At 46.8% G+C, this 15,117-nt stretch overlaps 1 protein-coding gene across 1 annotated transcript in view; it reads right to left on the bottom strand.

Moving 5' to 3' along the window:
* The window catches only part of CSMD1 (CUB and Sushi multiple domains 1), a 1,869,137-nt gene that overhangs the window by 166,742 nt on the left and 1,687,278 nt on the right, over positions 1–15,117 (bottom strand). The window contains exons 39-41 of the mRNA XM_049095299.1: positions 14,695–14,764; positions 10,031–10,147; positions 564–773 (exon numbers count right to left, since the gene is read on the bottom strand). Of these exons, the coding sequence (XP_048951256.1) occupies positions 564–773; positions 10,031–10,147; positions 14,695–14,764 (397 nt within the window). The remainder of the gene's footprint in view (positions 1–563; positions 774–10,030; positions 10,148–14,694; positions 14,765–15,117) is intronic.

Raw genomic sequence — 15,117 nt, 5'->3', positions numbered from 1 at the left:
TCAAAACACAAGAGAGAAGAGCTCTGTTGTTGACATTTTCAGCTTCATTTGATTTGGCAATTTTCAAGAAAGGCCAGCTAAATTATGTGGCATGAGATGAAAATTGTGAACTTTTTCCCGTGTCAGAAATGGTTTGATAATGCCTGAATCAAATTTGTTGTAAAGTCTCATGTTTAGATGGTTAAAAAAAAAAAAACGTGAAGCTCATTCACTGGGTCTGTGTTTTTCTGACATAAGTTGAAATGGCACGAACAACACCGTTAACCGTATTTTGAGTTGAGACAAGGCCCAGGGTGCGAGAGCCGCTGCCTGCCCCGCTGCCACCGGGAGTCCAGCGACCGCGACGTAGCCGGGAAGGGCCCCGTGGGCCAGCGGCTCAGAGGACAGCGACAGGGGAGGGCTGTGACGCGGGCGGGCCAGGAGGGAAGGTGCGCGGGGGGCGCCCGGGCTCCCTGTCCACGCGGCCGGCCCGGCCCGGCTGTGCCACGCACCCAGGGAGGCAGAGGCCCTGGCGCCCGCGACCGTCACCAGCGAGCGGGTTCATGCGGCCTGCGCGTTCCTACCTTGGTAAGCGAGTTTAAACCCCTGCCGGTTCTGGGAATGGTCGCTGTAGAAGCGGATGAGCGTCTCGTGTGTCGTGCTGAGCAGGGCGGACGGGGGGTCGGCGCCGCTGAACTGCCCGATGGTCGGGCTCGTGTGGTACGGCCCGTTTTGAATTTCCAGGTAGTCGTGATTCGCTTCCGTGGAAAAATTCAGAAACTGAATGTGTGCACCTAGGGAAAAATATGCACGGTGAATGAAAGTCAATGGCAGAATGTAGCAGATCAGTGCTTACCGGAAGTGATTAAAATTGGGTTAGTCTCCGCGCACAGGGTTCTCTGGGAGGCCGGGCGGTCGTAGTGGCGGGGAGCACACAGCTCCCGTTCCAGCGCATGTTGGTTCCCCGTCACCTGCACCGCCCACTGGTGGTGTGACCTTTGTTGATGTAATCAACGTCCCTAAAATCAAGCTATTTGTGACGTATGATCGCCGGCCTTATATCACAGAGCGCTACAGGCGGAGTCCGCAGGAGAGCGACCGCGCTCAAGCTCGGCAATGGCTGTCCAGCTCTGTACAACTATTCCAGCCAAAAACACAAGGTTGTAACTACGTCTAATCATCCGCGAGCTACTTGACAACTTTCTCAAGAAAGAAACCCAAATGGGTCTAAAGAAACGCGACAGCCTTTCAAAGTGGCTTTTAAATGGATGATGATCCCACCGCACAAGGGATTTGTTAGTTTTAGCAAGTGATTGCTTCAACTGCGTCATGAGCACATAAAAAAGCAAGTCATGGACGTGGGCAAGGAAGCCAACCCGGGGACCCACTGCCACTGACACGCTTCCACCCAACAGCCTGGCTCAGGTCACACGCCGAGACCGTCCGCATGACCAATGTCACTGCTGTTATATTCATCGTGGAGGACAATTTAGGGGAATGTAGAGGGATATTTAACAGTCACTTGTTGCAACTTTGTGACATTTTTTAAAATAAATAAATAAATAAATAAATAAATAAATAAATAAATAAATAATAAAATGATTGGACAGGCTGAGGTAAGGCTCACAGAGGCTAGGGGTCCCGTCCAGTGCAGCCCGGGGCCAGCAGAGCTGGACCAACACCCGTGTGATAACAAAGCGCTGGGTCTGGTGTTCATTTTTACACAAATTCATGCCATTAATTTAGGTCTGTAAAGCTTACATTGAGAAATCCAAGAGCCATTACCGGTTATTCTCCCAACTCATAACAAAAGCTTGACTATGTGCTGTTCCTCTGCTCTTGGTTGGTAAGAGGAGCTTTATCTTTACTTTTCATCTAATGTAGTCAACACGGGCTTTGTGAGTTTGGAAAACTGAAGACGATGCGTCCCTGGGCTGTCTGACTTAAGTACAAGGGCAGAGAGGAACTAAAGCAAACGTGTCTACTTGGGTATTGACGGGAATCCGGGTATCACAAGCAGAACTCAGTGCAAAAGGAACAAGGACAGTTCACGTGACGTAGGAAAGAGACACACAGCGCTCAGGACATTTGAAGTCAGCCAAGAAAAACGATTTTATGAATTGTGGAGAAAACTTCACGAGGAGGCGCAGGAGACTCAGCCACGGTCCTTTGTGTTTGGCCTCAGTGGGAGGCCGACCACCGCGCAGGGGCTCCAGGTTACCAGCTGACACGTCCCTCACAGGTACCAGCAAAGTCCTTATGAGCATCCTCATAATTTGGCAGGTGAGCAAGGTCAGCGATGTTGGGTGTCACGGCCAGGGCAGCGTGGGGCCAGCAGAGCTAGGCTTACACCCGGGGCTGGTGACAAAGAGCTCACTTTCCTGGTTTAACAAGAGCTAACCCGCTCAGGACGCTGGAAATGCTCCAGTTCTTACTGGAGAGGACTGATTGTGTTAACACTGTTCAACCTTGACTGTAAGAGGAGGGAAGGGGTGAAGGGAATGTGGGGAGCCTCAGAGGGAGCCTGGCTGGCTCAGCTGGAAGGGCATGAGACTCTTGATCTCAGAGTCATGAGTTCAAGCTCCACCTTGGCTGTAGAGGTTGCTAAAAAATAAATGAATAAAATAAATTTAAAAAAAAATAAGAGAACACGAGAAACTCTAGGAAGGGGAGAAGGAAGCAAATGGCAAGAGAAAAACCTGGTCTGAGGGAAAGATCTTTAACCAGTCAACCAGAACTTAGAATCATCTTACAATGAGTAACTAAATTCATGTGACCTAGTCGGAATCTTTTTTTTTTATTTTTTTTAAATTTATTTATTTATGATAGTCACACAGAGAGAGAGAGAGAGAGGCAGAGACACAGGCAGAGGGAGAAGCAGGCTCCATGCAGGGAGCCTGATGTGGGATTCGATCCCGGGTCTCCAGGATCGCGCCCTGGGCCAAAGGCAGGCGCCAAACCGCTGCGCCACCCAGGGATCCCCACCTAGTCGGAATCTATAGATAAGCAGCTCATGAGCCATTGGGAAGGGGGGACCCCGTCAGCCTTGGTCTCGGCCACCCCAATGTCACGTGCAATACAGGAGCGGGGAGCAATGCCATTGACTTAAAACATTCCTGTAAATATTTAAAAATGTCAAATAATTCTCTTCGTTGAAGAACCATCAGCGAATTTTTTTCCCCCTAAATTTCAGCAAATATGTTGGTCAAAAGAAATTTGGAAGAAGAAAAAAAAAAAGAAAGAGGGATTGAGAGAGGATGAGACAGAGAGAGAAGGAGAGAGGGAAGGAGAGACGCAAGGAGAGACAGAAGGAGGAGGAGGGAGGAAGGGCTCATGGCCCTGTCTGTCCCCCAGTTCTGACCGCCCCCCATGGCCACGGGAGCCGAGGTACCAGCCCATGTAGTAGGCCACACGTCAGTGCTGGCTGTGCCCCCGCACGCCCATTGTTGAATCAGAAACCCAGCTTTGTAGGACGGCCGCCAGATCTGATAAGAGTTCTGTTACTAATAAGGAAACTGTAGTAGGCAACTCTTGTTTTGAGTATGTGACTAGGTCGGGGCCGCTGAGCCCCGTGGTCTACAGAGATCCGGGGACACCCGTCCCACGTGTCCCCACGAGGCAGGGTGCAGAGGCTGCCACGAGAACAACCACCAGCAGCCGCCGAGTTCCTGCCGTTTCCCTCTGTGCCCCGAAGTGCCCCAAGCGCGCAGGGAGCTAGGGCGAGATCAGACGCTTGCAAGACTCGTTCACGAGGTGGGTATCAAATCAAGTAGCAAGGAAATGGCTTACGAGAGGCTCGTTTCAGATGTGCACGCGCGGACCTCCGCAGATTTACCCAGATGTACAGCTTGAAATTCATGGAATGACGCAGTCAAGAAAGACTGGAGGTCAGCAAGCCGATCAAGGGGGCAAAGCATTAAAGACGGCCAATATCTCAGAGGGAAGGAAACAGCAAACGTGGCCCTTATCTGATTTGGAATTAAACTTCAGATGGAAACAGAATTAGGGCAATTATGAATTTAGGGGGAAAATTAGCATTTTAAGCAGGATAAAGTACGCAGCCACGTATCAAACCGCCTCATACACATCGGGAAATGGAACTGAACACAGCCCAGTGCTAATCTGGTTTAAAATGGGATTATTCAGCTATCTGAATTTCAGAGACTTGTGTCCAGTTTGACACCACGAAGCCGAAATGAAGGGATTGATGTACGCATAACTTAGCTAACCTTTTATTATCTCACAAAACGCCGAAGGAAGAAAAAGTGTTATTACAACAGGAAAATCAATCTGAACGTCCATTTGGTGGAATTTACACAGCACATGATCTTCGTGCCCCTCTGATTATTGTTCCCACCGAAAATTAAGTGTCAGTAAACGTCGTCCGCACAAAGACATTTTGACTTTGGATTTGACAAAACTTTAAATAGTAATGTGACCATGACTCCTGAGTTAAACCCCCATTTTTTAGCCGATAGACCTTGTGAATATGAAGTGCTCTATTTAGCATCCCCTGTGCATAATGAACCCACGGCAAAGGAGATCAGAGTTTCAGAGCCGTGTGAATGTTCCGAAGCACTCGTTATAGCTTCCCTACGCCGGCCCTGGATGGTCAAGGACATGGTCCTTTTGAACAGCGTGGCAGGCAAAGTCAGTGCAGTGGATTTTAGGTATGAAACGCAACGATAAAGCAAAAACCAACAAAAAGCATGGTGGCATTTCTGCTGACGGCTGTGACTTTGGAAAAAATCCAGAAAATAGAGACAGGCATTGTGTGTCGATTACGCTTGTGCCAAAGCCACACAAGACAGCAACAAAAAAGATCTGTGGAAATCTCCAGAGAATTTGGTGTAACAATGAAAAGCAGCTCACAGTCCAATAACACCTGCTCCGTATCAGGCATTTGCATTATTTCAGAACAGCCCTGTGAGCGTCATATTCTATGATATTTATTTATTTATTTATTTATTTATTTATTTATTTATTCTATCATTTTTTAAAAAATGATTTAAATTATTTATTAGAGAGCACATGCATGAGAGAGAACGAGAGAGAGAGAGAGAGACAGTAGGAGCAGGGGCAGAGGGACAGGGAGAGGGACAGGGACAGGGAGAGGCAGGCTCCCCACTGAGCAGGGATCTCCATGTAGGGCTGGACCCTGGGACCCTGAGACCACGTCCTGAGCTGAAGGCAGATGCTTAACCGACTGAGCCACCCAGGTGCCCCGGTGATATTTAATTTAAAGATAAGGAAATGAAGGTCAAAAACAGGTGGTAAGTTGTGCAAAGTCATAGCACCAGTGACTGATAGTGCTAAGTTTTCTACCCAGACAGGAGCGCCCAGGACACCTGCTACCTGCCCCTCAGCTCAGAGTCGCTCCACCACTGGGAGAGCCACGTTCTCTCCCTGGGGTGGGATGTAGGAAATAGCTGTCACTGGAACGAGTAGTTAGGAAGGCGAGACGACGGTGGTTGGCACGTAGCACCAAAGCAACTAATTATCTAGCCTGTTTAATTAAACTCTCGACTGACCCATGGGCCTGGGAGGGAATGGGATAATCACAAGAATTATCTGACTGAGCTGGTAGCTGCTTACGTAATGGATCTGACACTCTATCGGTCCCATGCAACCCCACTGTACGGGCAGATTCAAAACCCCCGACAAAACCCCCCATGAATGAAAACCATCAAGAAGGGCAACGGTATCATGATCTGCAGAAGCGTATTATACAGGCAGCTGGTGGGCCTGGAATCATCGGTGTTTACCAGAACGATAGTCCTCACTGCCCCAAGCAGCCAGAAACCACGACTGAAAATTAGGAACACAGGGATGCAGGTGCAGATACTTGGGGTAGCATTTGAAGAAATGAGAAAATCAACCTTAAAAATATTGAAATGCAATTTATTTTATTTATTTATTATTTATTATTATTATTATTATTATTGAAATGGAATTTATTTTTAAGAAAACTCTGGATCCCCCTTCCACGTCTGGCCAGCAGTGTGGAGACACAGCTCGGAGGGACCAGCCACCGGGATTTCATCGTAACAACTTGACTCCTGCCAGGGATTCCTGCACATGGTGAAATCTGAGACCTGCTGGTCTAAGCAGTCACTTTCCTCGTTATTTGGTGCTTCGAGTTTAGCTACGTATTTGCAGGAAGCTGCCCTCTTTGTGTTTTATGTGAGTGAGTTTCCTATGTGCCCATTTCCTGATGAACTTCCCTCATTGATGCTGCCACATACTTTGCTTGAAATGGTCTCCCAAACCTCAGACAGAACAAGGGGCGTTAGAAGAATCCCCTACACACACACACACACACACACACACACGCAGGAGATCTAGGGCAGGCGTGGGCAGTGAGCTGCGATAGCGACGCGCCGATGCGCATGTTCACTTGGAAGAGCCGGTTAACTCTACCTCATACTAAATACCCATCACGTTATGCCTTGAAGGAGCAAATATCTCTCCTACCAAGATCATCCTAACGACGGGGATTTCCCAGGTCAATTGCTGTGACATCCATAGAAACGTATCTCTCCAACCTCCCTGTTCCACTGAGAACACAGAAGCCCTGTCCTGGGTGGTAATTGCAAGGAAGGTTCCAGAATCATCCTGAAGTTTGGTGCTAATAGGACACAATATGGGAGATCAAAGAGGGAAGAAATTATCATGAAGGGCAATGATGGTCATCGTTGCTATGCTTTTTTTTTTTTTTAAGATTTTATGTATTTATTCATGAGAGATGCAGAGAGTGGCAGAGACCCAGGCAGAGGAAGAAGCAGGCTCCCTGAGGGGAGCCTGATGTGGGATTTGATCCCGAGACTTCGGAGTCACGGCCTGAGCTGAAGGCAGATGGCCAACCACTGAGCCACCCGGGTGCCCCTTGTTTTGTTTTGTTTTTTTTTTTTCCTTAATAAGAAACCTTTGGAATGTTTAACTTAAACTTACAGATTCCTGGGTTTCAAACCCAAACTTACTTTCTCAAAATTCCAGGGGAGTGATCTGATGTTTACCTCTGATTTGGGAGGCCCGGGGAAGAACCTGCTGCTAAGGTCGAGGGGGAGGGAAGTCCCGGGGAAACGGGAGTGCTGGAGATATGGAGAGATATGGAGAGGAACCAACTAGGAGAATCCACTATGGAAGACACCGAGCAAAGGAGAGGAAGAAAGTGATGAATCTGCATTTGAACGGAGTCTGTGACCCCTTCAGATGCCCCAGATGAAAATACATCACATGAAGCTGAAAATGTGGAGCTTAAACGTGTGCCTTTGAGAGGGGAGATGGTGTTTTTAGCCACATCATTATGATGGAGAAGAGTCAGAGATAAAAGAAGACCAGGAATAGACAAAATTAATTTACTAAAGAGTTTCAAGAATCTCCTGAAGGGTTGAAAGCGAGGCTGTGGAGTTTTCTCGACATCAGCAAAATGCCCTGTAAATTTTTAAACCTCAGAAAGCTTTTGTAGCAAGGACAGAAAATCCTAAATATTCACCATGTCGAGGGACCTACCACCACTTACATGCCTTCTCCCTAAATTCGTGACTTCATGTTTAGAAGGATATTTAGAGATTATAAATTTTATCACAAGCGGACCTGGTGCATTACATTTAATCTTTAATATCACAGTCGATTCTTGAACAACCCAGGCTTGAACTGTATGGGTCCGTCTATATGCAGATTTTTTACATTACAGAACCGTACGTGTATCTTCTCTTTCTTAATATTTTCTTAATGACTTTTCTTTTTCTCTAGCTCACTTTATTGTAGGAATACAGTACATGATACAAATATAACATACAACATATATGTTCATAGGCTTCTGGTCTAGAGTAGGCTACTAGGAATTAAGTTTTTGTGGAATCAAAAGTCATACTTGGAACTTTGACTATGCAGAGGTCAGCACCCCAAGCCCCAGGTTGTTCATGGCTCAACTGTATTCTGAAGCATAACTACATCCATTCTAAAAAGCCAGGGACGGTGATACTATTTTGTATGTATTTAGGATTTATGACCTAAAATTTACTACTTTCGCCTTTTCTTCAGGATGTTTCCAAAACCCAATACTATGCAATATCAAACATTTAAAGAATTAAATTATTTTAATTATAACATTTCATAAATCTTTTTTCTCATTCTGATATTTCTTTAAATAGATATTTTGTTTGAGTTCATAGATCATGACCGTAAGACAAGGTGACTCATTTTTCCCCCTGAATTATTATCTTTCATATTGGCTTATGCATGAGCAACATAAGGAAAAATGCCAGACTATAACCTTTTCAATCACAGAATGGTCAAGTTGGAAAAACAAGTTAATAAAATATTTATATCCATTCATGAATAATGTATTTCTCATGAGATCTGAAAGGAAAGTGGGAAATATTTGGAATAATAATAATAAAAAAATACACCTGACTTCTTTGTTTTCTGTTGTTTCTGTTTACACGGCCAAGACCTGGGCTACATACGTGAATTGTTTTAGTTAGCCCTCACGATAACCCTACGGGGCTCTTTTGGTTTTTAAGATGAGAAACGCACATTTCCCATTCTGTAGACCATGCCCCACCAGAGTCAGCACTGCAGTGGGCCTGCAGTTCTCTGACTCTCTGCTTTTAACTATTGTGGTCATTTGTCTAATAAGCCTCTGACCCTCAGGGGCCTTAAGGCTGTGTTGGAATAGGGTGGGTCGCAGGTATGGCCCATCCCCATCCAACCCCACCACTGACTCAACCATCGTATCAAACACATCCACACCTTCAGATCCCCAGGGAATGGAAACAGACCCTGCTTTTGAGAATAGCTGAGTTAATGCTGGTTCAACACAGCGCAGAACTACTTCCCCAATGCTCAGAGAGTTGATGATCAAAAAACAAAACTACACAAAAACCTGGAAGAGATAGAGAGCCTCTGTAATCCTTTAGTGATCTCTCCCCTTCCTAATTCTACTCATCCCCTGGCTGGCCCCTTAAAAACCCCAATGGACATGGACTCCCATGAGGTCTCCCCAGCGGGGATGCCCTTCCACGCTCCCCTGTTCCCTGGTGTCACACTCCATGTCTGTCCACAGTGTGTCCACAATCGCACACCTGACTGACGCCTGCCAGGCCCTCCTGCCTACGATTCCTCTTGGCTGCTTTCTGCCGAGCAGGTGAACCCTTCCTCTCCATTCTGCACTCCTGCTGCTGCCATCCTGGGCATAGGTTCTTAAGGCAAAGTTTAGAAAACCTAATAAAAAATATGATCTTCTAGGGCACTGATTTCCACTTAGGCTTAAGTTCATCATTCAACTAACATTTCACTTAATGTGTAAGTTCTCAATCACTATTTACTAGGACACTCAGTGAGGGCCTACCTTGGTGCACCTTCCCAGGTGTGTTTTGGAGAAAATCACAAATGGAGAAAACCCAAATTAATGAGATCGGATATGAAGGACATCATGATGCAGACAAGGAAAGTACTGGTAGGGAATCAAAATTTCACGAAGACTATGAATTTCTGGAAAAGGTCATAATGAGATCTCAGTGTCCACAACAATTAAAATTATTAATTATTTAAGGTGGATAACCAGAAAGTTTGAAACTAAATATTATAAAAAGCCATTTCCATGAACCTACATCAGTGCAATATGTAATTACAAAAAATTTATAGAATAATCCTAAAACGTGCCATAACCTGAAAAAGCCTTAGAAATCGTTCCCAAGAAACAACAACCATCAGTGAATTCCAGAAATAGATCATAAAAGGTGGTATTATAAATAAAGAGATGGATAATTGAATTAGCGATGCTACATTTTATACTTCGTGTGCTCACTCTATCATCATCCATCTAATTTAATTTGCCTTGAAAAGAGCTGCATGGCCGAATTGATTTTTTAATAACTTTCTGTTCTTGAAGTCATTCTGCCAAAGCTTTATTTAAATTTCTAAGCCACTTTCAATTAAAGACAGTTACGTCAACAGAGTAAGGCGCATTTTTTATTCAGCTGAATTCTTTCCAAGATACAAATTAAAAAGTTGAATTTTTAGGAATGAAAATGCTTTCACTCACCGTAGCCAATGGGCAGCTCGATCTTCCAGGTGCAGTCCAGGTTGTTGGGGTAAGCGCCCGGAAACCCTGGGCTCAAGATCACACCCCCCATGCTGCTCAGCGTCCCTCCGCAGGTTGCTGTGAAGTGGACAAGGGTGCTTAGTGCTGGGGTCATTGCTTTCCACCGAGGGGATTTAATCCCAGCTGCCCGGTTTGTGCTACATGAAAGCAAGTCTGCAGAAGTGGGTTTACCCTTAATTACAGCACACACACAATACAATGACTCGTTATGTACGGGTCCGGTTCTCCGTCTCCACCTCAACCACTGAAGAACAAAGACTGGTTTTCAAAGACTGTCTGCTTCTGGGACACGGGCCACGGAGACCCAGGAAAGGTCAGTCAGTTTAATGCATGTGAGTCAACATCCCCATGACTTTCAGGGTATGGGCTGCTATGCATTGAGTGATAGTATCAGCTACTATTTATTCACTGGTAACTACGTGCCACCCTCCAGGTCAAGTAAACACATTGCATGACTTAATTCTCACAAAACCCTAAGAAAGGTGGTATTATTATTATTATTATTATTATTATTACCCATTTTACAGATTAGGAAGCCAAGCCTGATTGGTTCCAGGACCGATGTTTTAACAAGGAGGCATTACCTTTGGAATTCTGTTCCGTTTTGGAGTGCAGCTCACCAAAACCACGCTCTCCCGGCCAACCTCACACTCACTGTAGTGACGGGGCGAGAACTAAGCTTCCGTGTCTGGCCTGATCTGGGTTACTCACGTTTTATGCTACTGTAGCTGTGGTTTGACTATAACGAAACAGCTGGTTTTATAACACACTTGTCAAATAATATGCGTTAAAGCAGATGAAATTCTAACCCTTGACCACCTGTGACCTATTAAAATGTCAGTTTCTTATATTTCAATATAATAATGCAAACGCTCTAACTTCTTCACAGGGAGTCACATTAAAAGGCTTTATTGCTATCCTAACAATGTTCTCATTACGCAAACTGGGTTTTGGAGGAAACCTCTTTCAGAGATCTCTGAATCTCCACTTAGGACCTGTAGCGGAGTCTTTTTCTTCTTTTTAATCACCAATACAGAAAGACTTTATCTGATATATATTTGATATGGGGAGAAACCTAAATTAGTCTTAAAAAAAATCAGGTCTGGTGAATATGGTAATTGCCCAAGCTAGGGAATCCAAGTCTGGGTTTCAACACTGTATAAGTTATTAAAGACGTAGTTTCAAAAAAAAAATTAAATGTAATTTTGTGGGATGAGGGAATAATGCCAGTAAAGCCCTGACCGTCAGCTGTGTTGTTAGAGTATGAGCTCTCCAGGGGCCTGCTTTGTGGGACTATCAGGTAAGTGGAAATATGGGCTCTGGGATGCACTTCACCCATGGGTGTGTCCATGCTGGTGAAGGCAGGCTGGGGGGTCTGGGGGGCATCCCTGAATATAGTCAGCGGTAATATTCCTCCCCTCATGGCTCTCATCCCGCGGTGGAAGTAAATATGTACGTCCAACCACAGGGGAGAGAGACGTGAAAATGCCAAATCAGTGGCAACAACAGGAAGACAGATGTGATGCAAAGGTGACATTTTTAAAGGGGCCCTTCCTTTTGAGTTTGAACATGACTTTTATGAAAAAGAAGAGGAAAAGATTGGGAATCATGGAATATAAGCATCCATGCACATCTTCAACTGAGGACCGGGACAGTCTCACAGGAGCTGACCCGGTGGCTGGGTGATGGAAGTCAGCACTGATGGTGACATCTTGGTGCACATGGGCCAGCTATGGGTGTTGTGAAAGGGCCTAGACATTGGGCAGACCTCCTCTAACAATCATGATCCAGCTCCCCAAGGACTTAGTTATCTCAAAAGACTGTAATCCCACTTTAGTTTCTCTAAAACACACAAAAGCCATCCAGCGGGCGTACCAGCAGGGCTCCCGACGGACGTGCATCGATCTATTGTTTCCCTCTTTGTGATATTAAAAAAAAAAAAAAAAAAACTCCACCAATGGACTTGTCTTACTTTATATTTGTTCAATCCTACAATCAAGTCTGGGCCTTCTTCCCAGGGCTTACCTGTCCATCACCATTTGGTAAACTGACCTCCTCCCTCCTGCTGGAGAAACGCTCTCCACCCCAGATCCCTTCTTAGAGTGAAGTAGCCTATGTAGAGAATTCATGGCAAACATGGTGTCTCCAAAGGACGAGGTGTTTAACACCATAAAATAGCTGGGCATCTTACGTCTTACTGGATTTATTTATCTTCTTTTGTGCAGATTCCTGATGTTTTTGGTGACAAAAGGTGGAACTTTGAGTCCAGGGCCCAGGCCATACCCTGCTGGAGAGCCCCCCGTGGTGGAGGGAATGCCAGCTGGGCGGAAGGGTCCTGGCAAACGCCCTGGCCGCTCGGGGGCTTGCGGTGATGTTTGAAATGGTTAATAGCACTGGTTACGCTCTGAGAATGGCGCTTGACACTCTGCAACCCGTAGAGAAGTGTTTTGATAGAAACTGTCTTCATGAGGGCTTGAGACCTCTAATAAATAGAGATTATCTCTATGGATTTCTAGTCGTAAAATCCCCCAGCGTGCGTTCCCTGGATGCTAACAGCTAAAAACAAAACAAAACAACAACAACAACAAAAAAAACAAGACCCCTTTCGATCTCTCAGATCGGACTTTGAGATTTGCCGTGGGTTGTTTGTGAGTTTTCCAATGAGAAACCTTCCTCTACTGCTCGCGAAAAGTTAGGAGTGAGCAGGTTAGCTACGGGAGTTGCTGAATCTTCGACGTTTGCTAATATATGAGACAAGCTAAATAAAAGATAAAAATCAATTATACTTGGCTGACGTGGGTTAACTATTTGAATAAAACATGTCCTCACACAAAACAGAGTGCCGGCAATGACACACTCTGACTGAATACCCGTTGTGGGCTGACTTCAGTTCAAAGTTAAAAATATTTCAATTCTCAAGTTTACGGGAAGGTTCTTCGTTGAAAAATAAACAGGAAGATGGATGTCCTATAAGGAAAGGGCAGATGTTCCATAAGGAGAGGCACCCCGGTCCCTGTCGGGATGAGCCATGCGGTCCGACCGCCAGCCCAGGACGCTCTTCTGGAATCAGCTCCCGAGGGCCGACTACGTGCTCACAGGGCACTGCTGCGAGACTCGTGGCTGCAGCCCTCGGGCCCCAGAAACAAGATATTGTGGACATATTTGCAGCAGGTGCATCGCCGTGCGTCCGCTTGCCTCGGGCCCGACGGGGGGCCACCCAGGGCACGGGGAGGGCACCCGCGCTGGAGGCGTGCAGTGGGGCAGTAGGCGTTGTGGGAAGTGCGGGAAGGGGGCAGGGGGCTGGTGCCAGGCCGCATCCCCCGCTGCCCATGAAGCTGGGCCGTGCTGTTCCGGGCCGGGGCGCGGCTGTGCAGCAGGCCAAGGGCTGCGAGGCCCCGAGTGGGGAGCAAGCTCTTCCCCTGATGAAGCAGGAGCGCAGGTCAGGACCCTGTGACCAGGGATGGCCATTGCCTAGACGGGGCCTGCGAGGCGCCAGATGGCTGGGAGACCCTAATGATGAGGACTGCTGCTGGGAATCACAACTGGGGAGCCCTGAAGTGGTGGGCCCCCAGGGGAACCATATGGAAGCTGAGGTCATATCCAGACCACACAAAACAGGTGATAATCATGGGGGTCACCTAGGAGGGGGGTTCTGGAGGGGGAACGGGTTTGGGGAAGGCAGGAGGTATGCAGATGGGGAGGGTATACTGAGTCGCAAAGGTGAGGGTAGCACCCGACAGTCCTGTGGTCAACTGAGCTGTAAGCAGAGACTCTGCATCAGACATACAGCTGTGGGTATGGGGCCTGCTGTGTCCAGGGTGGCCCTGGGACCCCCACCGCAGCCTCCACACAAGAGGTTAAGTGGGCCCAGGACCCAGGCTGTTCTCCTTGCAATGCTGTGTTGGGAGCTCCTTTCCCTCAAGAGGCAGGCTGAGCCCATCCTAATGGGCACATCCACGGGGGCCGTCTCTCTGCTTCTCCTATAAAACACTATCCCTCCGATCCATCCATTCATTGGTATTTCTGAATTTCGTTTCTGGACACTCGGTTTTCCAGAGGTCTAAAGGCCTACACGGAACACGGCTCAGACTTCCAGACCCACTGTGTTCGTTCCTTACGTAACTAATCCACTGGCCCTTCTGGTACGGATGTAATTTGCCTTGGTTCGGTGCCTTGAGCTAGCAATGTGACATCTAATCCACGGGGGTCGGTCCACAGATGACAGAAAAGCTGAGCTAGTACATCCGTGGGACAAGATGCATGCTCAGTATTTGCCACACCTCCTGCATGATGATGTGATCGGTAAGGTACTGAGGGTACTGAGGATACCGATGGTACTGAGGGTACTGATGGTACTGAGGGTACTGATGGTACTGATGAGGGCACTGAGGGTACTGATGAGGGTACTGAGGATACTGAGGGTACTTATGAGGGTACTGAGGGTACTTATGAGGGTACTGAGGGTACTGATGGTACTAGTGGTACTGAGGGCACTGAGGGTACTGAGGGTACTAAGGGCACGTGCACAGCAACGTGCCATCGGGAGGGTCAGGAGGGGCATCTTTTTTTTTTTTTTTTTTTTTTTTTAGGAGGGGCATCCTTACCAATGCAGAGAGGGGACGGGTAGTTCCAGCGACGGACGGTGCCCGGCATACACGAGATGTGGGAACGACCCTGTGTGAGACAAAAGGAGGTAAGGGTCACAGGACCAAAGGAAGAGCAATGCAAAGTTCCGCTGCGAGGACGTCCGTACTTTCTGTGGTTCCCTTTATAAACGACACACCAGGCATCATGCAACGTATTGCACTAATGTTTGTCCATGAATCACATACTTGGAATCAAAGTAGAAAAAAACCAAAACCCATGACCATTGTAATTCTTCTCACTAAAACCCAAATCTTGCAGGGTCCCTCTCGGTGACTATTTGGGACATGCCCCTTTCCCTGCTCAACGGGATGGCTTGGGCAAAACACATCTTTTTTCTATTTTTTAATCATCAGAAGTTACAACTTTCGGTCTGGGAGGCT

This window comes from Canis lupus, chromosome 16, assembly GCF_003254725.2.
Source record: "Canis lupus dingo isolate Sandy chromosome 16, ASM325472v2, whole genome shotgun sequence".
In the NCBI taxonomy this organism is placed as follows: domain Eukaryota; kingdom Metazoa; phylum Chordata; class Mammalia; order Carnivora; family Canidae; genus Canis; species Canis lupus.
The sequence above is the reverse complement of the archived record's forward strand: the minus strand, read 5'-3'. Positions and strand labels throughout refer to the sequence as shown.